Source organism: Diadema antillarum, unplaced genomic scaffold, assembly GCF_040938485.1.
Source record: "Diadema antillarum isolate AM-2024a unplaced genomic scaffold, OU_Dant_1.0 seq00000297_RagTag, whole genome shotgun sequence".
NCBI lineage: Eukaryota > Metazoa > Echinodermata > Echinoidea > Diadematoida > Diadematidae > Diadema > Diadema antillarum.
The window spans coordinates 2,340,412-2,364,679 of NW_027271320.1; the positions used below are offsets into that span (position 1 = coordinate 2,340,412).

The following is a 24,268-nucleotide window of genomic DNA, read 5'->3' on the forward strand; positions in this document are numbered from 1 at the left end:
AATGATTTGAATGAAATCAATAAATATCAAGGAAAAAAGTGTTGAGTCAGTTTGTTTGCATTATGAGGTTTGTTTGAGTGTTTGCTGGTGTTTGTTTGTATTACGTATGTATTAGCGGTGTGCAATGGCAGTTCGTTTGTGCTAAAATCAAGTAACGATTGACAATTTTTTTACGGCGTGTGGAAATTATTCGCTCATGCATAAAGCATGCCAAACCTATTCTGGGACAAAGAATAGTGGTATGGACGTTCTAGTTTATAAGACTGATGGAAGAAAATGACTGCAGGGAAAAATGAACAAAGACAAATAACATTTGGGGAGAGTACCTCCCTCGTATGTATTTTCTCTCGGTCTCTCTCTCGCCTAGCCCGCCTCACCGCTGATATTTGGTTGACACACCCATACTATTTTTAGATCAACGCTGGTGTGAATTCTTTAAACACGTGCTCATACACTCTGAAGGCGTTTGTATTGCCACAGTAGCACCACTATATTCCACATACACACGTAAGCATACAGGCACACGCATACACACACAGACAAACAAACCACTACCACTATGTAACCACCACACATGCACAATTTCTACATAATATTGTATTATTATACTCCAAACACACACACAAACACACACACACACACACACACAACAAATCATACACATCACATATCATGTAGCTCACAATACACACACACACACACACACACACACACACACACACATACGCATAACTTACCAGTCATACCCGACAATCCGTGTCGCAACATGGTCTGTTGCGACACGGATTGTCGCCCCTACACGGATTGTCGCCTCCTGCTCGGGGCGACAATCCGTGACGGGCGCTTGCGGCACGGATTGTCGCCCCCGTCACGGATTGTCGCCTGGCGACAATCCGTGACGCTTTTGCAGTTCCCAGTTTTTGACCTCGAAGGCGACAATCCGTGTTGGCAAAAAAAAATCGGTGCCACACGGTCGCCCCGTCACGGATTGTCGCCCCGGGCTCGGGGTGGTTCCTCCGGTGTTAAGCTTTGGTGGGATGGGTATGACTGGTAAGTTATGCGTATGTGTGTGTGTGTGTGTGTGTGTGTGTGTGTGTATTGTGAGCTGCATGATATGTGATGTGTATGATTTGTTGTGTGTGTGTGTGTGTGTGTGTGTGTATGTGTGTGTGTTGGAGTATAATAATACAATATGTAGAAACTGTGCATGTGTGGTGGTTGTATAGTGGTAGTGGTTTGTTTGTCTGTGTGTATACGTGTGCCTGTATGCTTACGTGTGTTATATGTGGAATATAGTGGCGCTACTGTGGCAATACAAACGCCTTCAGAGTGTATGAGCACGTGTTTAAAGAATTCACACCAGCGTTGATCTAAAAATAGTATGGGTGTGTCAACCAAATATCAGCGGTGAGGCGGGCTAGGCGAGAGAGAGACCGAGAGAAAATACGTACGAGGGAGGTACCCTCCCCAAATGTTATTTGTCTTTGTTCATTTTTCACTGCAGTCATATTCTTCCATCAGTCTTATAAACTAGAACGTCCATACCACTATTCTTTGTCCCAGAATAGGTTTGGCATGCTTTATGCATGAGCGAATAATTTCCACACGCCGTAAAAAAATTGTCAATCGTTAGTTGATTTTAGCAAAAACGAACTGCCATTGCACACCGCTAATACATACGTAATACAAACAAACACAACAAACACTCAAACAAATCTTCATAATGCAAATAAACCAACTCAACACTTTTTTCCTTGATATTTATTGATTTCATTCAAATCATTCATAAATCGACCCATTTTGGGTGTAACATGAACAAAAAAAGTTACAAATGGCAATTCGAAACACAAACAAATCCATTTGTCAATTTATACAACAAATAATCTCACTTAAACATAGATAACTCGATTATAGACCAACCCTGCTAATAATTTCTTCACGAGAAAGTTTTCACATGTAGGGCCCTACCAAACCTATATTCCTTGAATATATTGGTTTGCATCATGTAACACCTTCTTACTTACAAGGGCATATACATAAAAAAACACAAATACATTACACAAATCTAGAATGAAATCAGTCATAAAAAAACCCGACCACCCCCTCCCCTCCCCAACCGAAACAAATCTATGGCCTACATCTATCTTAAATATTAAATCCTACCAACATCTGTCATACCATTTATAACTATCCTTCTTCAAATCCAATCCCCAACCCACCAACCCCTGATTAAACAAAACCTAAATCATCCCACACCCACATTCACCAACCCAAATACATACATACACACACACACACACACACACACACACACACACGAAGGTTCGTTATTCCGAAGCTTCGTTTTTTTCCGATGCTTCATTTATCCGAAACACACAATTCCCTATACCTAGAGGTTCGTTGATCCAAAAATGAAATTCGGAATAACGAACCTTCGGAATAATCAGCCTTCGGACGAGAGCCTTCAGAATAACAAACTTTTGCAATAACGAAATGTAACCCCCTTCCCACGTACCGACGCACACCCGAACCGATACCACATTCCTTCCTGATGAAACGATTTCCCAATGTTGATAAATAAGACATAATGGACCGTATGCAGAAAAGCAGCATCCGCCCGCACGCAAGCTCCACTCCGAATCCATATACAAATCTGCCAAACAAACTCATCAAATTCAAAGCTGCTGATAAAATCAATATCAACGTTTATGCCAGCAACAGCTTACTAGGTATCCCTCCCCACGCGCAGCTAAAAAACACATACGCAAAAAACTGACATAATAAACACATTCTTCCATCACACACACGCACACAAACACACACAAACGGACACTAAATTATCATGTGCACGCGCACATACACACTTCCTTGAAACCTCACCATGACTTTTTGCATGGCATGTTTGCATGGATGTAGCCATGTAAGTTATGTGTTAGTATTTCAATGATTATGTCCAGAACGATATTACCCAGCCAAATGTGCTTCGAGGGCGGGCGACAATCCGTGCCGCCAGCCCTCGTCACGGATTGTCGCCCCGAGCAGGAGGCGACAATCCGTGTAGGGGTGACAATCCTTGTCGCAACATGGTCTTTTGTTGTCAATGTTATCGTGAAGGGCAATTGAAAGAGAACATGTCAATTTTGGCAATTTTTAATTTTGTGCCTTGGAGGACAAAAACGATGTGCTCACTCATGCGTAAAGTTCTCTTTTTTGAAATAATCAACCCATGAGCTTGATAGCCAATTAAATTACCTTTAATATGGTATATAATACACTGATTTTCATAAAGATCTTCCATGAAAAATATTACCTCGAAAAAGTGTTTACTTTCTTTTTTTTTGTGGAGTGTGTGTGTATATATATATATATATATATATATATATATATATACATATATTTTAATGCTGTGAACTGCGTATAGTTACAGGTGACATACCTGACATTTTGACGCCAAGGCGGCGGCTACTGTAGGGAATTCCGTGCTCAAGAAGATGCAGTCAACTTTGAACTTCGAAAGACGTGGCATATAACACACCCACTGAGCCAAGTCACTTCCCATAGAGAATTCGAGTGCAAGACGACCACCATGGGTTAACACGAGATCTTGGATCTATTTTAAAAGAAGCAAATCAGAAGTATGCCGACCAGAAAAAAATTGCTTTAATCATTGTCATGGGAAAACAAATGGCACGAGACAACTCAATGCAGGTACGTATAAAGACCGAGGAATATGCAGAGGCCTGAAACACGCCTCGTTGATGTACTCATACCCGTACAGTCTACCGTCAGTGTGATTATTTCTTACCACAAGATAACATGTGCACAATAAGGGAACGCACTGCTTTGCACATTTATCATACGAAGATCTTCAATCAAAAGTTTCAGAAAACGGTTCAACCAGAGGGTAAGAATTTTGACAATTCGAATTTTTCGAGATGATGAACAGTAGATCTTTAGACGTTTTGGAAGGTCATAATTATGACAGATTGCTAGATATAAATCAAGAGGAAAGAATCTGGTGCACCGCGCCTAAAAGCACACACAATATCTTTCTCGAAAGCCACCAAAAAAATTAGGGTGGGTCGTGTAAAAGGCCTCGGTCCACTGACGACGAGAGGCTCATCTGATTCCGAAAATGCAAAAAAAAAGAACAACAACAACAACAGCAAAAAAAAAGAACAAAAATGAACATGGCGTCCCGATGAAATCTGAGCCGACAAGGTGAATTTTAATGCCCTGTTTTCTGGATAATCTACTAAAGATCTGACATTGATTGGGGTAATCGAATGGAAGTTTGCCATCTGCTCATCTGATTGGGACTGGATGGTAATTTGAAGATGATCCGACACTAACCCAACACTTACGACAATCGCAGGATACCGGTCTGACTAATTGGTTAGTTATCGGAAAGAAATCAGACAAAATCTAAAAAAAAGTGTATGGGCAAACAAACTTTCCAAAACAACGCACATGCTGACGATCCATGGGCCAACTTCCTGCCCTGGGCTATGTGATCATGCTCAAGCAAAAAGCACAGTCTTCAGTCGTCAGTGACGTATTATCCTGATATACCCTCATTCATTGTGGAGAAAATATCACTTTGGTACCAAGATTATTGTAAGTGAAATATCAACCCCATGTATTTTTGAAGGTTCTAAAATAAGAACTAAGGTGAAATAATTCAAAACTACACACTAAGAAAAAAAAGGTTCAATAAGGGAGCTAGAAACGTTCGAAGTCGCGGAAATGGGTGCAAACTACACGATTTGCGAAAATGGTGGAACTTTGCTTCTTATAAAGTACATTTGGGGTTCGATCTTGCCACTGTCACTAACGGTGCAATATTGCGCCCCCCAACTAGTCTCAAACAAAGAACTCCTACGGTGTTGCTCGACACTAAAATGTATTATTACCTATACGAGGTAGTTTTGCGAGGCAATTACAGTTGGTATTTTGCAGGGTCGGGAGTTCAGCAGGCGACATTAGAGCATATCACGAGCATCCGGGAATTTTACATATACAGTGGACTCCTGTTATAACGAAATCCTCGGGACCGGCAGTTTTCTTCGTTAGATCGGAATGTTGTTTTAACTAAACAAATAAACAATAGAAATACATATAGTGGATGAGATTGCAGCCCAATTTTTTACTTCGTTATAACCAGAATTTTGTTGTAACCGTGGTCATTGTTATAGGAGTGCACTGTAAAACAGGGAGGTGGGAAGAGAAAGAGTGGAATCTCTCTCCAAACCTCCCTGCTTTAAACGTAAACATTCCGATCGACCACAAAAAGAAAACATTCCAAGTCGTCCAGGGTGTCAGTTGCACGCACCGCAGAAGAACGCTGATAAATCAACTCATACAAGGTCGACCACTTACAGCAGCACTAGGCGTCAAACAATGACTAGTCCATTTGTGCTTAGTAATTGCACAGTGACCATTAGTTTTACAACTCTCCAACTTTAAACAGAGGTAAGAATAAAGTGTAAAAGCGTTCAGATGTTTGAAGTTTGCTTGTTACAACTACATATGTATCTTTGAAGTTGGAGTTGAATGATATACATTGACGAACTATTTTGCAATTATTCAACATGTTGATGTCTACAGGTAGTCAAATGTGGCTTGATCTGTGTGTATAGTCGTATTCACATATTTTCTTAATTTACCTAGGGGATAGGTAATAATTATGATATTGACTGGCCTTTCTTTCGGGAGGTACCAGATAAATATTGCCCGCACTGAAAACATATTGCCCTCGTCTTCGACTCGGGCAATATGCTTTCAGTTTGGGCAATATTTTCTGGTACCTCCCTCAGGGCCAGTCAATATTATATAAATATTACATATCCTCGTGCTGGTATTATGAACACATATTTTTTTTTTTTTTTTTTTGATATCAGGAAACTTAATTTTCCTTCATATTCTATAATCATTCATCGAAAATATTTTTTTTTTTCAAATTAATTTGGGTCCATGATGAAAAAGGTCTACGAAAAACTAACGTAGAATACCTGATTGCTTGTCTGGTATTGACCAATCACATTGTACGCATAACCTGAGGAGGTTTAACAGATGACGCTCCAACTGGCTGTAATTATTCAAATAGTCGTCAGTTTTCTATTGCTGTACCAAACAATTCCACAGGTGCATTTGTGCCTTCGCTGATCGGTATTCGATGCCGCCGTCTCGCTGAGCAATCTGAAGATTCATTTTGAACGTTAAAACAATTTCTGCTATATTTTGCCTATTAAACGAAATGAAATCCTATTTTAAGATAAAACATATAAAGCAAAAGTAAATTCTGTACAGAAATATTATTGTGCAAAAGTGCAAATCAGAGCTGTTTCATGTGAAAGTGTTTAAACTGTACCCTGGATAGCCGGTTTTATCTTATGTTATTACTTTACCATTACAAAGACATATCTTCCTGTTTGTGGTTCATTCTTGCTAAGGTGCAATATTGTGCCCGTAACTAGTATCAAAGAAAGACCTATGTGGTGTTGATCGACACTTGAATACAATACTGCATACCGTCGTGGTGCTACTATGTACATGTTTTTTTTAAAGACATCATAAAACGTGATGTTCTAACAAATTTCATAATCATTCATCGGAGCATTCTTTGAATTGAGTTGAGTCCTTGATGAAAGGGTCTGCGAACAAGCTAACGAGGAATAACTGACTGCTCGTCTAGTATTGACCAGTCAAAATGGAATATGTCACAGCATTCCCTGCATGCTTACTGTGCGATGTTGGAGTCAAACTCTACTACACCCTAAAGATTTTCGTTGTGACTCGATCTCGAGACAGCAAAAAAAAAAAAGTCAATATTTTTTCAAGGCCCTCAAATCTGGAATTCCATCCACTCTGATGTGAAATGTAAGAAAACGGTACAAAGTTTTAAGAAAACTTTTAAGCGTATTTTACTTGAAAGGTACTCTGGAAGTTACCAATATCATTTTACGAATTTATAATTTGTAAAAATGGCATCTTGTGTATTGTTAATGTGCTGGTGTATGTTTTTGTCTGTGTATGCATGTGTGTGTATGTGTGAGTGTGTGTGTGTGCCAACCTTTTTCTCTTTATTTACGCTGTGTTTACTTTTCCGGGGTTAGTTGTAACTCACCCCTTTAATTGATATCTTTGGTTGTTTGTTTGTTTGTCACATTGTCATGTTATAGCCTACTTGTCACACCATTGTCACATTTTATGTATGCATGTTTTATTAAATCAAGGGGTGCAACCTTTTGTTTGTTTTTTGATGCACAGTCACAATTAGGTTGATATTGATGGAGATGATCCTGGAACAATCCAGTTATCTTTAGTTTATCTGGTCATTGCGTTACGCAGATTACACCCTGAAAAAAGTCAAATACATAAATGTAATTATTTGAATTTTCTCTATAAACACTACACACGCTACAGTAAGAATAATACTAGCAGATTTGTAGGACGATATACAACTACTCATTTCCCAATACGAAGTTCTTATGTGACATGTGTTTCTTAGTTTTCAAAAGGAAAATTGTGACCGCCCGGGCCAAAACTCACAAAATCTAGGCCAAAATGATTCTTTTTTTACCTACATAAAAAGACATACGAGAGAGTCTTCATAGGACGCTCAGTTTCATAGAGAGGCTCATATCTTGATTTTTGTTTTGTTTGCAACAGTAGTTAAAGGAAGAGATTTCTCTCCCAGATATCAAAGGCATGCCTTAAAAATTGAGTTGAACAATCTAGATGACTCCTTGAGTACCTCACAATGAGTCATATTTTTTTGTTTTATTTCTCGCTTTTTTTGTCTTGTTTTGTCTTGTGTTTTGGCTTTCGAGCCGGACAAAAACCAATTCACCAATTATTATTTCTAATTACCAAATTACCAATCACAAATTACCAATTTCCGATCAGGAGCCATATCAAAGGAAAAAGAATTGGCCGCACCCGCAAGTATTTTCTTTTTTTTCTTTTTATTTAATTTTTATTGTTAAATTTAAATTGTGCATAATTAAAGGAGACTTACCTGACAAGATGTCGCAAAAGAAACCGCTGCAGATAGGAATTCAGAGGTCAAGAAGATGTAGTCTATACTGAAGCTCGAAAGACATGGCAAAGCAGACACCCAACACCCATGTTCTCTTCCCAGAAAGAATTTCAACGAACTGTTGAATTGGTGACCATTATTTTCCTGAGAGGTTAACACGATGTTATTAACCTGTTTCAAATGAAAGAAATAGAAAAAGCGACAACGAGTATAATGAAACCTTTTATAGTCGAGGGAAAAATGAACATGATAAATGAAGTTAATTAATGATTTGTAATATACTGTACCTCGCACCAATGCAAGTACAGACAACTAGTACACCCTTTCAAACATGTACTCGTAAATACAGTCAGCAAAAAAAAGAAAGTAAACGCTTTTTCAAGTTTAGATTTCTCATAGAATATTTGGCTGGAAGCTAATGTATTATAATACCATATTGAAGGTAATCTGATTGAAAATCAACCTGGCGGGTTAACAAAACGGGAAACTTTACGCATGAGTGAACACCATTGTGTTTCTCTTCCTGGGCACAAAAGTAAAAATTGCAAAACTGAACAAATTGTTATTCATGCGTATGTGCTCTTCCATAGAACAATAAGAAGAAACAACACATTTATCACAAAAAGAAACATGAATTAAGTTGCAAAAAATAAATCTTTGATCTCTATCATATCTTTAAAGCCCAGAAGACCAATGAAGGATAGAAATGATGGAGGAAAATAAAACATCTTATGTTAAATCTAAATTCAAATGAAATAAGAAAAGAAGTAATAATTAACAAAAAATGGTAGAAATTTGAGGGGTTATTTTCATATCGGCCGTAATCTGGCAGAACTCCCTAAGTCGATTTTGGTCGATTTTCAGGTTTTGAGTGTTTTGTGTGTTTTTTCTCATGCTCTTTCAAGTGGGCCAAAAAATAAGTTGTGAATCGGTACAGAAAGTTATTTTTAGAAAGTGATTTTGGCAAAATTCCTGAGGAGAGAGGGCGATTAATCTGGCAGAACTGCGTAAGTCGAGATTCGAAATGAATTTTCCGATGTTAATCAGGCAGAACTGCGTAAGTCGACTTACGACAACGCTTGGACCAAGGTGTTCCTGCATCCCGCACGGACATGGTATATCTTAACACGCGCGTGCGCGACCTTGGTAGTGACGAACGCGCTGCGCGTTCAGGTTAGCAGTGCCTAGCTAGCTAGCTAGCTAGCTAGACACGTCGTGCGGCTACGTGTATTGTACACGACGACAGTCACGCTAAAGCAATAACCCTCGTTGCTCTTGGGGGAAATTGCCACTTTCTTTCCCTTCATAGACTGGCAGGCTTCAAAACAGGTCAATATGCGGTATGCCTTACTATTAAGTTTTGCTACAATCTAGTGTTTTTTAAGCCTAGAGCATTTCTAGATCTAACAAACGTTATAGTTTGCATCTTGTCTGACATCACGCTCCAGTCAACTTTAGGCCTACTTGGTACTGCTGCAGCACTTGTCCATTGTTAGTGTACGTGAAATCAATGTACTGTGCGGTAGCGTAGGTCACGCGAACAACAATATCTGTAATCCATTGACCATAGCTTCTTATTTTATTTTTCATTGTAATAAGCGGTTAGTGGGCTTGGATCTATGGGATTGATCTCGAGAAGTTTAATGAATATCTAGGATACCGTCTATAACGATGGCATTTTCGATCCAATCCTACAGACGTCAGAAATTGACCAATACTAACACTTTTACAGTTTACTTTTTAATACCGGTACCGTACCGGTACTCCCAGTAAATTGTGCAGTAGGGGCCTACTACTAGTAGACTACTGGGGCCTACCGTTACTTAACTTAGGCTGAATCGCCGGTTATTCTGTCTTTACTCAGTTTTCTATTTTTCTAGATTTGATTCGGCCAGACATTCTTGAAGTCTGTAATATGAAGAATCTAGAATCTACAGGTTAAACGCTAAATTATAAACATTTAGCCCTAGAAATAGATCTGAAACTTAGATTTAGATCTGTGTTCTATACATTACTACTAGTACTAGGGGCCTACTACTAGACATTATAGGCTATAGACTTTATAGACTTACCGTTAGTCATTGTAGATAGGCATGTTAGGCTTTATGTTGTTCTTAGATCTACAACATTAGTACCTTCTAGGCCTAGATCCCCAATAAACAGTCTAGCTGTAACGCTAGATTTAGCCCCTACCTGGATATCTAGAGTCTAGCGTTAGATCTAGAGTCTAGACTAGAAAATCTAGAAACTAATTTTCATTGATCTACTAGTCTGTTATAATGACGCCCCAAAATAGACGTCTGGATGTTACATAGACCTAGACAATCGAGTAGACAGAGTTCGAGAGTTCTCGTACGTTTTTAATAGGCCTGCGTAGAAATAGATAGTAACGGTTAGAACACTACTACCCTAACGTTAGTACTGTAAGTAGTTAGTGACAATAAGGCCTACAGTAGGACTAGGAGTCGACACAAACGAGAACTAGGGTCTATTTTTTTTATTTTCTAATAAAGCTGTGAATAAACTTTTAGTCAGGCCTAGCTCCTCGTATTCTTTAGTTTAAATAGAGTTTAGGCCTTCAGCCAAAAGGGTCTAGGCTTACTCTTACTTTGGGCATAGAGTAGGAATACTAGGATAATGATGAGATCAGTAGGCCTATCGTATGCAGATTCCTACGTACCGCACTAGTCTCTAGATGTCTAGTGTATCGTTAGGCCTGAATAGACTACGGTCTAGACGGTCTACAGTGTAGTATATACCTGTAGTCTTGATGAACAATATAGCTTAACATCTAGAACCTAGTCTAATATTATTCTTAGTCCAAATGTAATGCTTCATGAGATCGACAATAACCCAAGCAGCAGCCAGGCTTTTGATGTAGCAGTACTTCTTGTGCCGCTAAATAATACTGAAACATGAACACAGACTGACAACATTTGGGGAAAGCAAGTTATTTTCCATATACAAATGAATGGATAAAATGAAATTAAATGTGAATCAATAATGATGACTTTATACAATACAAATATTTCAAAAAAATTGTACTCGATCTAAAATATTCATTGTTTTGACACTGCATCCGCTGAATAGTAAGAGGGTGGATGGTAAAATACGATAGACAACCCGCAGAAAATAGACCGAGATACGTAGTTCTGGTTGATAAACCACGTGTTTATCAGCCAGAACTGCGTATCTCTAGGAGATACGCAGTTCTGGCTGATAAGCACGTGGTTGACGACAAAAAGAGATACGTAGTTCTGCCTGATGAAACACGTGCTTATCAGGCAGAACTGCGTATCTCCTAGAGATACGCAGTTCTGCCTGAAAAACCCCCCGCATGGCCAAAAACTTACGCAGTTCTGGCTGATCAACCCGGGCACGTGACCAGAGATACGCAGTTATGCCAGATTACGATCGCAAAAATTTGGCGACGATTAATCTGGCAGAACTGCGTAAGTTTTTAAAATTGGTAATTTTTACTACTTAAAAAGGTCAAATTGTCATTTTTTTGCTGGAAATAAATTCTTTAGACCAATTATGACCGAGAAAAGAGGAAAAATGCAACTCATCGTATCTCAGTTTAGAAAGGTGTAACATTGAATCTTTAAACCCGATTTCTGGCGTAATGTGTTAAAGGAGATACGCAGTTCTGCCAGATTACGGCCGATATTAGTACATTGTAAATAATGTTCGGTTCTTGAAATTGTCACATTGATTTTAAATCACTAGATTAAAAGAAGCAGATTAAGAAATTCTGCTCATTTAATCATCTTTATGCTTGTTATTCCCCATGTCATTTGAAGTTTGACTTGACAGAAATTTTTTATTTTTCCCCTTCAGTTTCCCATTTTTTTTTTCTTAGAGGTAATAAAGAGATAAAGAGAACAAAAACCTATTTTCGCTACATCATTCATGTCTCTCATTTTATTAAGCTGGTCCATTGTTGTCAATGCTATCGTGAAGGGCATATCCAAATGAAAGAGAACATGTCAATTTTTGCAATTTTTTAATTTGTGCCTTGGAGGACAAAAACGAATGTGCTTACTCATGCGTAAAGTTTTCTTTTTAATCAACCTATTTGCTTGATAGCCAATTATATTACCTTTGATGTGGTATATAACTATTGATTTTCATTGACGTTATTAGAGGTGAACGTAAAGGTATTTACAGGGTATTTAAGAAGTGAAAAGGGGAATCTATTAGACACATCTAATCACACTATATTGTAAAAACAAAAAGTGTTCGGGAGAAACTACTAGAAATACAGTTTCCTGTTTGTTCTATGACCCCAAAATGTAACACAATTTAGAAAAAGACTTGCTCTTTCAAAAAATATTAAAAACTCAAGATTGGCAATGTTGACCCATTTCACCTATTTTCAGTCCTCACACAAAACCACTGTGTGCGACTTTTGCTCATTTTGTGACGCACGGTCACATGACCGTGAACCACAAAACGAACAAACAGTCGCACCCCTCGATTTTACGTGAGGACTCAAGAAAGGTGAAATGGGCCAACCAAGTGAAGAGTTTGTTCGCAAAACCGATAAGTCCATTTTTGAAGATTCTTAAGTACGGTCTCTGTCATAAAGTACCAAATAATACCTTTTAAATGATATATTGGTTACTACATATAAAGGTACATTTTTTGAAGTTATGGTCAAAAGAAGCAAACATTTTCTTATTATTCTCTTTATATTTCTTGACCTTTAATCGCAAATATCTCCATTTGGCAAATATGGACTTATCGGTTTTTGCGAACAAACTCTTCAAGTCTACTTTTTGAGTTGTCTATATTTTCTGAAAGAGCTATTCTTCTTCTACATAATTCTCGAGTTTTGGATCATAAAATGAATGGGAAAGTCGGTTTTCAGGAGTTTTTTTTTTCTTTAACCCCTTTTTTTTTGGGTAGAGTAATGTGATCAGGTTTTTCTTAGAGGCCCTTTTCAAATCGTGAAAATCCTTTCCACACTCTTTACTTTCAAGTCTAATAACTTTTGAAAGGATCAAACTACTGCTTTGAAAGCTATCATTTATCATGGTCAGAATGTGTTGATAGAGCATTCTCAATTTCTGCTTAATCTGATAACCCCTTCATTGTTTTTGCTACAGTGGTTAATATCATGTTTTTTGTCCTAATCATGGCACAGGTAGCACGGCTTATAATAAAGATTAACCGCTTGAAAAGACGCTGTACTTCATAGCTCTTTCCTTAGTTCAGACTTATCCGGAGTGTTGGTTTTCTAATTTCTATCCAACATTTATATAGGATTTGAGAATCCATTTGAGTTGAGATATACATTAATTTTACAGCTTAGAGTCTTCTTTTTCAGAATTTGCCCTTAACTAAAGAAGAAGAATGGAAGAGATAACAAATGGGACAAAATAGGGGTACCAGAGTATTGCAGTTGAATGCTCACAGACGCCATTTCGAAAAATGCCCCGAATATCTGATTTCACCCTTATTTGACCTTTACAGTCATCTTGAGAGGTGATTGTGACCTTGAATTGCAGAAAGGATATTTAAAATCACATTCTATAACCCCGTGAACCCCTCCACGTGGGATTCATTACATAAATAGCCCCTTTCACTGTTGTATTTGTAATTTACCCTTAAGCCTAATGGCGGCCATATTTGATTTCATCAATATGGCGACCCCAGGGGCTTTTTAGTCCTGGCGTCCATCAAAAGTCGAAAGAGTCTGTCAATGAGCACTCCTTCATTTTCCTTGATTGCTTGATCAAAATGTGATGATTTTTCCAAGATATTTGTCGAATTTGCATGGTGCTTTTTAACAGAAAGCCAAAAAACCTAAAGCCAACTTCTATTGTTTACAGATTAAGTCAGAAGAAAATGGCAGAAGTTCAAGTTAATGCTGCTCTCTGATTGGTCAATCTTCAGATGATGTCATTGGAGTGGATGTAGCACCTTTTGAAACCCGACTAAAATGGATATAGTACCAGGTCCTTTTGAAACCGAATTGATTTTTATATGTAATTTTTAAATACTTTCTGGTTGGAAATTCAGCTTTTCTTTAGTATAGGTGTAAAGAGGTCTTAAATATGAGTACATCAAGACCTAAAAGGCGATTTTGATGGAAAATGGATGTAGTACCTTTTGCAACTGAGCTCTTCATATGGCAGGAAAACACAAAATTGACCTGGAGTGAAATTTCAGCTTAACAGGTCATGGGAAAGGTTAAGTTGACGGAACTAGAGCAACCCTGAAGCACCTACCTTCGAATATAGCAAAAACATCCAAAGTGCCAACTACATGTATCTTAAATGCTCGAGAAATCTGTCGCACTGGGAAATATTCTACAACTACAACACTCATCACAGCAAGGGAAGTTGAAGGTCGTTGAACCTCCCTGTCATTGTTGGAGTATCTGCACCACTCAGTGGCATATCATCGCTAGAATGTATCCCCTACAAAGAGTGATCAGCTCGATCAAGAAAAAAAAAATCCTTCTCATAGAAGCAGTGAAGATCTATCTGGTAATTGTGATGGAGAGGGTGGAAATGAGGACACCATCTAGAGAACAAACACTACAAAGACAGGTCGAAATGTCAATGAGATGGTGACAGCTGCCTTCCGTGGATAACATACCAGCAGCATCTACAAACTTGTGCATGGCTCAAATTCCCCATTTTGATGGAAGTGACGTCACCGTTGTTACCCAGAGAAATAAAAGGAAACCTCTACCAATGACTGGATAAAAGATGATGAATCGTGACGGTCTGCAGCAAACACATTTAACGATTTCCATAGTACAGCAGCAAGATCTTATCAACAATTATGGCACAATTCTACAATTAATGAATTGAAAATATTGAAGCTTCAAAAATTATTGGAATAGATATTGTACTGTAGTTAGATACGGAATAAATTTTAAAATTCTTGAAAAGTGATGATTGTCAAGAAGTCTTGTGATTTGACCGCACAAACAAAAAGTTAAAGTACCTTTTTTATGTTCCTTGTACTACACGTTCGGTAGAATGATTTAGGCCAGCGGGTCATGTAATTCTAAATGCTAGTACATTGAAGCCGTCTCTCCAAATGCTACAAACGCATACGAACTAGGTCAATGTCCAAGAGTTTTGTTTTTCTTCCTGTACAAAAGTCTCTTTTGACTTGTGATTTTTTTCTTTTTTTAGAGGAAAAGTGAACTCATAGGCATTTCAAAGATTAAATTGAATTTGATTTTTTTTTACATAATTCACGACAAAATCAAATACAATACTCATCACTAGACCCGAAAAAAATCCATATAATAATATTCCAATTAAAAACAAAAAACAAAAAACAAAAACAAAAACGTACCGACACAAAACTTGTTGTAATGATATCGGGCGAATGGACAACACATTCGTTTTTTCTTTTTTTTTTCTTTTTTTTTTTTAGTTAATGACGAAATCAAGACTTAGGTTAGGAATGAATCTTGAAATATTATAAAGCCAACCGAACAAAATCCTAAAATTTAATACCTTTCTTAAAAGGGGCATAGTACAGGTTACATACATGACAAGACTCCACCATGTCGGAGGCTGCCGCTGATGGAAGGAATTCAGAGGTCAAGAAGTCGAAACGCACACTGAACTGAGACAGGCGTAGCACAGTGCGGATCCACGGGATCAGGTCTCTTTCTATCAGGTTTTGATAAAGCACGTCATCTTCCACTTCAAAATTACTAAACGTCAGCTCTCGAATCTGTAAACAGATATTTAAACATTAACATAAAATGTCTCGAATCTGTAAACAAAACATTTGTGTTATGTTAATGTTAAACATTAACATAAAAACTAAAAAAACTATGCATCTGGTAATAATGGGAAAAAAAGAGAAAATAAACTGCATCATTTCAACATATTAAAGTATTGACGTAAGAGCAATCAGTATGATAGGAACGGGGGTCTCAAGGCACCCTCCAAACACATTTTAACTTGCTTTTTTTGTATACCGTAGAGCGTCTAGTTAATGAATTTCTTTGTTCCCAAATGAAATCGTGTTCAATTAGCGGTCATTGGCGGCCATCTTGGATTTTCAACTAAAATCAATAATTTCCATAAGTATTGAACTACATACCACATATAGGGACAAATAAAACATTTCCTTAGAGTATATGTGGCATGATGAATCAATTGAGATGATTATTTACACGACAAAAACACGTTTTATACAAGACAAATCCAAAAATATGAAAAATTCAGTGTTGTTTACACTGGCAATCACCTAGTTATCCATATACATACATGACACACTACACATCTCACAAAAGTAGCTAGCCACTGTATAGCTCAAATATGGTGTGTTATTTCGAGAAACATTCAAAATAATGTACGTAAACTTTAATTCTAAACATTTTTACATCTCACTTCTTCAAAACGAATGAAGAATGTAAGTATAATGACATTTCATAATTATGCAAACACTGCTAAGATAAAATGTCAAAAGAGGTCAAGCATGATACTAATTTTGATCACTTTATGTGAGAGTGACTAAAGGACAAAAATACAATTTGAAATGATATTTAACACTCAGCATCCATTCCCTTTTGTGTCATTTCGTATATAAAAAAAAAATGAGTTCATGAAAACAAGCGCTGTATCAAAATGTTTAATCGATTTCAACAATTCAGGTGACAAAATGTTTTACACTAGAAGTAAGAGGAAAAGTGGAGTCATATTGCGTCACATATTTCTTTCTTCGTATGACAATTTCATACTTCATGGAAAACATATTATAAACACCTCACAAAATGTAACTTACTACTTTTTCTTTTGATCAGAGCTCATAATGTATTGTGTCTCGTAGCAGACAACTTTCAAACGAGTTTGAAAGAAAGATTAATTCCAGAATGAAAAGACATACCATTTGTTGAAATTAAATGCACAATGCAGAACAATAACGATTCATGTGCAAATACTCCAAAACAAAAGTTGCAGTAATCCACATTCATAAAATATAACAGTCTGTAATCTGAGACTGGATTTCCGGCTGTCGAGATAATTCCATCTCTTTGTTTTTGGACAACAAATTTTAACCCAACACATTTGAATGAACCACTTGTAACAAAATCTTAAAGGGACAGCACAGTATTGGTGGAGATGAGAATTGGGCTTTTAACTTTTTGCGCGATACCAAGAAAACACTTATTATATAGTACAGAGCATACCATTTTAAGAGGAATTCAAAGTTTATTTGATGAAAATAGGGTTTGGAATGACTGAAACATCCAAAAACAAAGTAAAACAAAGCAATCGTGACAAAGTGTGGGACCCACACTTTAGTGGAATTGCTCTTTTTTGATATTTCAGCCCTTTCAAAACAAATTTTCATCAAATAAACGTTGAATTCCTCATAGAATTACATGCTCTTTCATATTTCATAAGAGGTTTCTGATTATCTCACCATAAAATGTTAGAAACCTGAAATTAGGTCTCAACCAAAACTGTACAAATTGTTAAAATAGACAGAACATTTTGACACAATGATTTCTTTTTTTTTTTCATGACAATATCCCCCAACTACAAAAAAAAAAAAATGACACAATAGAGATTGCACACAAAGAGTCATTTCAAGTGTTATACATGTATTTGACAATCAGTCGCCACATGGAATAATCAGTATTAGTATAGGTTTAACCTCTTTTTGATGTTTTATTTTAGGGGTATTTCCATAATTATTGCCATTGTCCTTGCATGCGTCATTTGATTTCAACAAGTTAGATATCGAAATGTTTAGAATTAAATGTTCTTTCAAATTCTGTTGAGTGGTTTTCGATGCACCACACCATTATATGAGGTATGATCTACAAACAAAGTGGTTGAATATTTTGTAAGTTGTGTATTTTGGCAATTTCCTGTCGAAACGACACTGATTTTTTCTCATTTTTGGACTTTTCTTGTACCAAATTTGCTCTAAACATGTAGATAACCACATATGAAAAAAAAAATGGATGACTTGTCCTGGTATGTTGCATTGTTTAAAAGTTATGGAAATTAATGATTTCTGTTGAGAATCGAAGATGGTCGCCCAAATCCCGACCAGGCGTGAGACACGTTTTTGAATCGGGAACAAAAAGAAGAAGAAGAAAAAATATCAACTACACACTCTAAGGGCTACAAAAATGGTGTCAAAAAAGGGGCATGGGGGCCCCCGTTCCAACTAGACTAAACATCCCCTTCAAGCTTAGAAATCAAAAACTTCAGAAATCGTGGAGCCTTCTTTGGTCGTATGAACGAATGATGATTCGAATCGTAAGGCATTCCAATCGTGTTTTTAATCAAGCATTCAAATTAAGCAACCTCGGTACGTGTAAAAGCACGACGAGTTTGACCAAATTTGGATGGAAAGTAGAGTCGGCCGTGAGGACCGTACCGGGAACCTTACAACCATGTTCACGACGGCTAGCTGAAATACATGCAGTTACTATTAGCACTGAGTCGGGACTTATTAAACATTTTTTTTTTCCTTTGATATAAGAAAACAAATGTATGAACAAAGCTTACACATTCATAAATTTTTGGGAACAACCGGGCCGTCGTAAATTGTCTCTACCAACTTGCGAGCCTTCGGTAATTCATCATTTGTTTGTAGAATTTCTTTTTCGTAGCTCTTCTTTTTACATGAACAATTCATTCTACGGATTGTCCAAAAAGACAATATACAAACAAATGACACAAAACTCAAACATGTGCACGACAATTTTTGAATAAGACAGAGTTAGACGTTAATTGACAATAATAACTTCCTGCTTTAGAGAGGAATATGCCATTGTAAAATAAGTAACAAAACTCAATGATAAAGGATAATATTATGCAAACACTCAAAAATAATTACGAAATGTATTAAATGACACATGATAATATATGAACATACCCTACATGATGAGGGTGAGGTGGCGACTGTTGGGCAGAATTCGTCAGGCAGGTATACGCAGTTTATGCTAATTCGTGAAAGATGTGGCATAGTGCATACCCACGGTGCTAGGTTTCCTTTCAACGATGGTACACTTATGCGATCTCTATACACCTTGATTCCAGACAACATAAGTTCTTTAATCTGTGTTAAAGTGATAAAAACAAAATCAATTCCCAAAAACACACACTTAAAAAAAGAAACAAACAACAACAAATGAACACACAAATCGCATGAACTCCCAAGTTCATTGCTGTTTGTCAGAAGATAGAAAATACTTTCAAAATAATTCATAAAAAATTCCCGATCACTACCAAAATTGCATTATATGTTCCTTGTGTTATTTTGCACGCAGATAAAACAAACACACAACCACTACTAAGGAATGTCTTTGGAGTGTGACAAATAAAAGTGTAATACAACTGTGCTGGTTTAATTGCAAATAAAACACGATGAATAATCACGACAGCTTGTCTTGAATATCAGAGACGAAGTCAGCTGTACTGCAATAGGGAGTCTGTTGAAAAGAGAGGTGCCGGTGCATGCAAAAGGAACATTTTTTTTTTTATATGTATTGTTATGTTCAATATTCGGTAAGGTACTGTCCGACCGAAAAGAAAATAACATTACAGCGTTGGAATAGGCAGATACCAGTTAAGGAAGGATTTTGAAGGTGATTACGCAATACTTTAACTTTATTCTCCCTTCGATAAATGGCTTAACTTATGTGATAAGCAAAAAGCAGTCGGTTTATAACAATCAACATCCAACACTCTTAATTGCGCATACCTATTCTGCAACCTGTGCATCCTATGCACGTTGGTTTTTGAACAGCTTTTGCATGCCGTAAAGTAGTAATGAATATGAGGTAGCGATTTCAACATTTGTTTGTTTGGTTTTTTTTTTTGCAGTTAGTATTTTTTTTTTGGGGGGGGGGCTACTGATTGATTTTTTTTTTCATTTTATTGCGGCGCAGGCATCCAATTGCTCAAGATGTCTTTCTAAGTATTAAAAAATCTGATCATTCCACAGGAGTTCCGATTGTCATGCTATCCCATATATTTAATAGCATTGAGAGTTTCTAATTTTCTAATTTTTCTTTTTGTGCTACCCAGCCCCCCCTAAAAAAGAAAAAAAGGTACCCTTGTTTTCTCAACATAAAAACATACTATTCTAAATGCCTAACAATCACGTCAAAATAGTTTTGACTAGTTTGGACCCTCGATTTCTTAAACAACATAATATTCACTCGTACTTGGATTAAGTGCAACACAATGGATTCTTCACTTTGAAACTAACATTTGATGAAATCAGTGTCCTGACTTTAAATGCAATATCATCCGAATTTGCACTGTCAGGCAGGAAACTGTTGTTTTCTCTGTCCGAGAAAACCGCGCCCGAAAGATGTCCTTTATCACTTTCTTTTCCCCCAACAGATTATCTACTTATCTACTATGTCTGTTACAAAAGTCGAATGTCATGGCCTAAAACCTAATTGTTGGGAAAAAGCAATCTGTTTTCTTTTAAATAAGTGTAAATGCGCTGCTTATTCCAATGATTTTTGCTTAAAGATAATAAAAAGTGTTGGTACCTCAAAAGTTTCCCTGAATTTCCTTGTCTTGGTTTGTGTTTCAGGTTAAAGTACGTTGTCTGTGGGAATTACTCGCCCCAAAGTGCTCTCATGTCTTAGTAATCATGCAATTAACTGCGACCAGCAGCCCCATACGCATAGCGTAATCGGGCTTCGTAGCATTCAGGATCATGACAGATTTAGTATCGCGGGTAAATGTCAACTTAAAATCCAAAAATTTCTTCAATTTGAAGACTTACCAATTAAGTTGAAGTATTGAAAACAGGCTTCGGACAACGTTTGGTTCTGTCAATAGTCCCTTTCTGTTCGAATTGATGACTGAATGTGACTCGGTCGAGAGGACCTTGGGAGAGCTACATACACTGAATACTGCAGCCAGTGCATGCGAACACATCACATGCGCACGAATTTCAAATCCATGAACGGATAAGATGTTTGTGTGCGCATGCGCTGGCCATAGTATTCAGTGTATGTAGCTCTCCCAAGGTCCTCTCGACCGAGTCACATTCAGTCATCAATTCGAACAGAAAGGGACTATTGGCAGAACGAAACGTTGTCCGAAGCCTGTTTTCAGTACTTCAACTTAATTGGTAAGTCTTCAAATTGAAGAAATTTTTGGATTTTAAGTTGACATTTACCCGTGATACTAATTCTGTCGTGATCCTGAATGCTACAATGCGAAGCCCCATTACGCTATGCGTATGGGACTGCTGGTCGCAGTTAGCTATGCGTATGGGGCTGCACGCTGCTGGTCGCAGTCAGTGGTTTCGTACAATACTATACCTCGCCGCAGTACCGCGACGGCTCTGGTATGAAACCATTATTGCATGATTACTAAGACATGTAAGTGAGTAAGTCTCACAGTGTTAGTTATATGCAAGGTAGCCTGAAACACAAACTAAGACAAGGAAATTCAGGGAAACTTTTGGGGTACCAAAACTTTTTATTATCTTTAACCGGGCAGTACTGATGTTGAACAAAAAATATTATTTTCGTACGCTCCCCTTCTATGTATTAGTTTTCTTCGAGCCTTTTGAAATAAGTTGAAATATGAGATGTTTGTACATAACAACTAAAACTTAGTCCTATCAGGTCACAAATATTCCGCTGCCAAATCAGTAGTTTGTTCATTTTGGTGTAGGCCATCAATATCCATGACCGCTCTAAGTCAATATTGACTTTTTTTCTGTTTAATGTATTATGGAATATACTACAAATTAAACAGTGTCTTTCTTTATATTAAAATACTTGGCATAGATACACGGGCATTCATTGAAAAATAGCTAATGCCTTGGATTACGTATTGCTGTTTGGTTGTTTTAATTGAAACACTCACATATCATAAACAATCGACTTTAAATACATGTAAACGTAATTCACTCGGCTCTGCGTTTAGATATTGAATAAGTGAAAAAATAAAAGAAAATCGGTCCGTATATTGGCTAAGCGATGTAAGTTGTATACGAAGTTTCTCTATCGAATCTCGTTATTAACGTTTTGTGTATGAAGGGGGGTTGAGAGAAATATTCAAGGATATATTTGACGACGCTGAAGCAGGTACAAATGGACATTATTATTCAGACAGTGCATCAAGATAAAAACAAACATTGCTTCACTTTCAATCGTCATTCTGGAAGATATCATTTGATACTCTTCTTTTAACTTACATGTGCTTAACCAAATGTGACATACCTGACATGGCGATGTCGAAGCGACAGCTGTTGACGCGAATTCTTCGGTCAAGTACTCGAAGCTTACAGAGAACCGCGAAAGATGTGGCATAGTGCATACCCACTGGGCCAGGTTTCTTCCAATCGAAGGTTGATGTTGATGAATACAAAACGAATGGATGCTAGAAATTTCTAGATTTTGAATCTGCATTACAAATTAAACAACAATAAACGCTTTTAGAAATAAACAAGTACATTCTGAAAAAAAAAAGTGATTATTGAAGTATTATTGACAATAAATTTAACAATCATCTTTAAGTGATGATCCCGTGGTGTGAGTTTCGTGGTCATAACTCAAAGTTTTGGAAAGTTGATATTGAGAGTACATATGCACAATATTTTGAGTACGGTGGTTATCTGGGGAAGTTCACTGATTTTTTGACTATTGACCTTGATGAAATTGACCCAATATCAAATCTGACCGGCATCTTCAGTTGTTACCTGTGATATGGCTTTTTTAGTCATAGTTAAAAATTGTGGAAAGTTATAGAGAGTACATTACAATTCCATGGTTACAGTGTTTGGCATGTAAATTGTATTGACTTTTTGATCCTTGCCCTTGTGATGGGACGTGATATCCAACAGTTTTATTGATCAAAGGGAATTAATGTGTGTGCTTGCGCGTGAGCGGGTGCGCATTGTCTTGCACAAATGTGAATGCCCTTGGATAGTTTTGTTGCGTTACTTACGACATAAGGTTAAAAAAAAATATGTTTAATTGCAGCAATTTATGTTGAAAGATATGTATATATATATATATATATATATATATATATATATATATATTTATCTATCTATTTTTTTTACGTTATAGAGATATGCACATATAATTTGCTCACAGAACACCCAGTGATTTCATTCTTGCATCTCGTGCCCATTATTTGAAACCTCTTAATCTATTTGCACTGTGACTCGTGTATGGCTTTTTATGTCACTTTTAATCTGTATACGTTTTAATTACATCTGATCCATTGTAATTTTCTTTGTAAATACCCGCTTAGTTTAAATAATGTTCAGGGCTTTGCTGAAAACCAGCTGCAATTGTAAAAGCTGAAAGCGGATTTTTATCGATGATGAAATAAAAACAAACAAACAAAGTGGGGGTGTCAGATTTTGGGCATGGTGATGGAGCACATTTTTTAGAAAAAAATGAACAAAAGATTCGTCACGTTTTGGAAACAAGTTCCTCAATTTATGCCAGTACTGCACTCCTTTTTATTCCATAAGTGCTACCATTACTTCGGGATAGAAGTTAGAACTGAAATTTTTAAAGAGTTTTGGAATTGTGTCGTGACACTTAATATTTATCCCGTATAGTTTATAACATAATATACAACTATATATAGGACCTTACCTGACTCTTTGAAGCCTTTGCGGCGAGGATCCTGTAGAAGTCGTCGTGGAACGTTGACTCTTGTATTCGTACACTGCGCAGCGAGCAGCTGGAACACATCGCTTCTGCCAATTCCTGCGACACAGTTCTTCCGCATTGCACTTCCTCTATCACTAACGAGTGCTATTGAGACAGACATTGGTTATTTTTGGTATATAGAATAGTAAACGGTATTATACCAGTAACAGTACAGATACAATTGCATTCAAGGTTGTAAATCAGAGCAAATACAAACAAGAAATATACAGAGCCGGATCCAGTAAATCCGTAAAGGGGGGGGGGGGATCTTTATAAAACAAAGGGGGTGCACGCGTTCCCTTCTCTCAAATTTTTTTAATGTTTTATGTTTTATCAGAAAAATAAAGGGGAGGCGCCCAATACGCCCCCCCCCCCCCCTTGGTCCGCTATCCTGATACATTCTGTCAATTGATGACTATCATGAAAAGATGGCGGTGAAGGGATGGCCGTGGTTTATGATCAATTCTTTTGAGCAAGAGCAAGCTGGTATAAAGACAGCTGATGTGCAATGGTGCTTCGTGCATAACTGTGAATACTACTGAATATGTACTTTGACATTATTCCGTACGGTTAAA

At 37.1% G+C, this 24,268-nt stretch overlaps 1 protein-coding gene across 1 annotated transcript in view; it reads right to left on the reverse strand.

The window, feature by feature from the left end:
• LOC139730188 (uncharacterized) overlaps nucleotides 1–24,268 on the reverse strand; it is a 77,618-nt gene that overhangs the window by 44,250 nt on the left and 9,100 nt on the right. The window contains exons 5-10 of the mRNA XM_071641084.1: nucleotides 23,637–23,798; nucleotides 22,245–22,427; nucleotides 18,923–19,105; nucleotides 15,563–15,751; nucleotides 8,021–8,212; nucleotides 3,437–3,610 (exon numbers count right to left, since the gene is read on the reverse strand). Of these exons, the coding sequence (XP_071497185.1) occupies nucleotides 3,437–3,610; nucleotides 8,021–8,212; nucleotides 15,563–15,751; nucleotides 18,923–19,105; nucleotides 22,245–22,427; nucleotides 23,637–23,798 (1,083 nt within the window). The remainder of the gene's footprint in view (nucleotides 1–3,436; nucleotides 3,611–8,020; nucleotides 8,213–15,562; nucleotides 15,752–18,922; nucleotides 19,106–22,244; nucleotides 22,428–23,636; nucleotides 23,799–24,268) is intronic.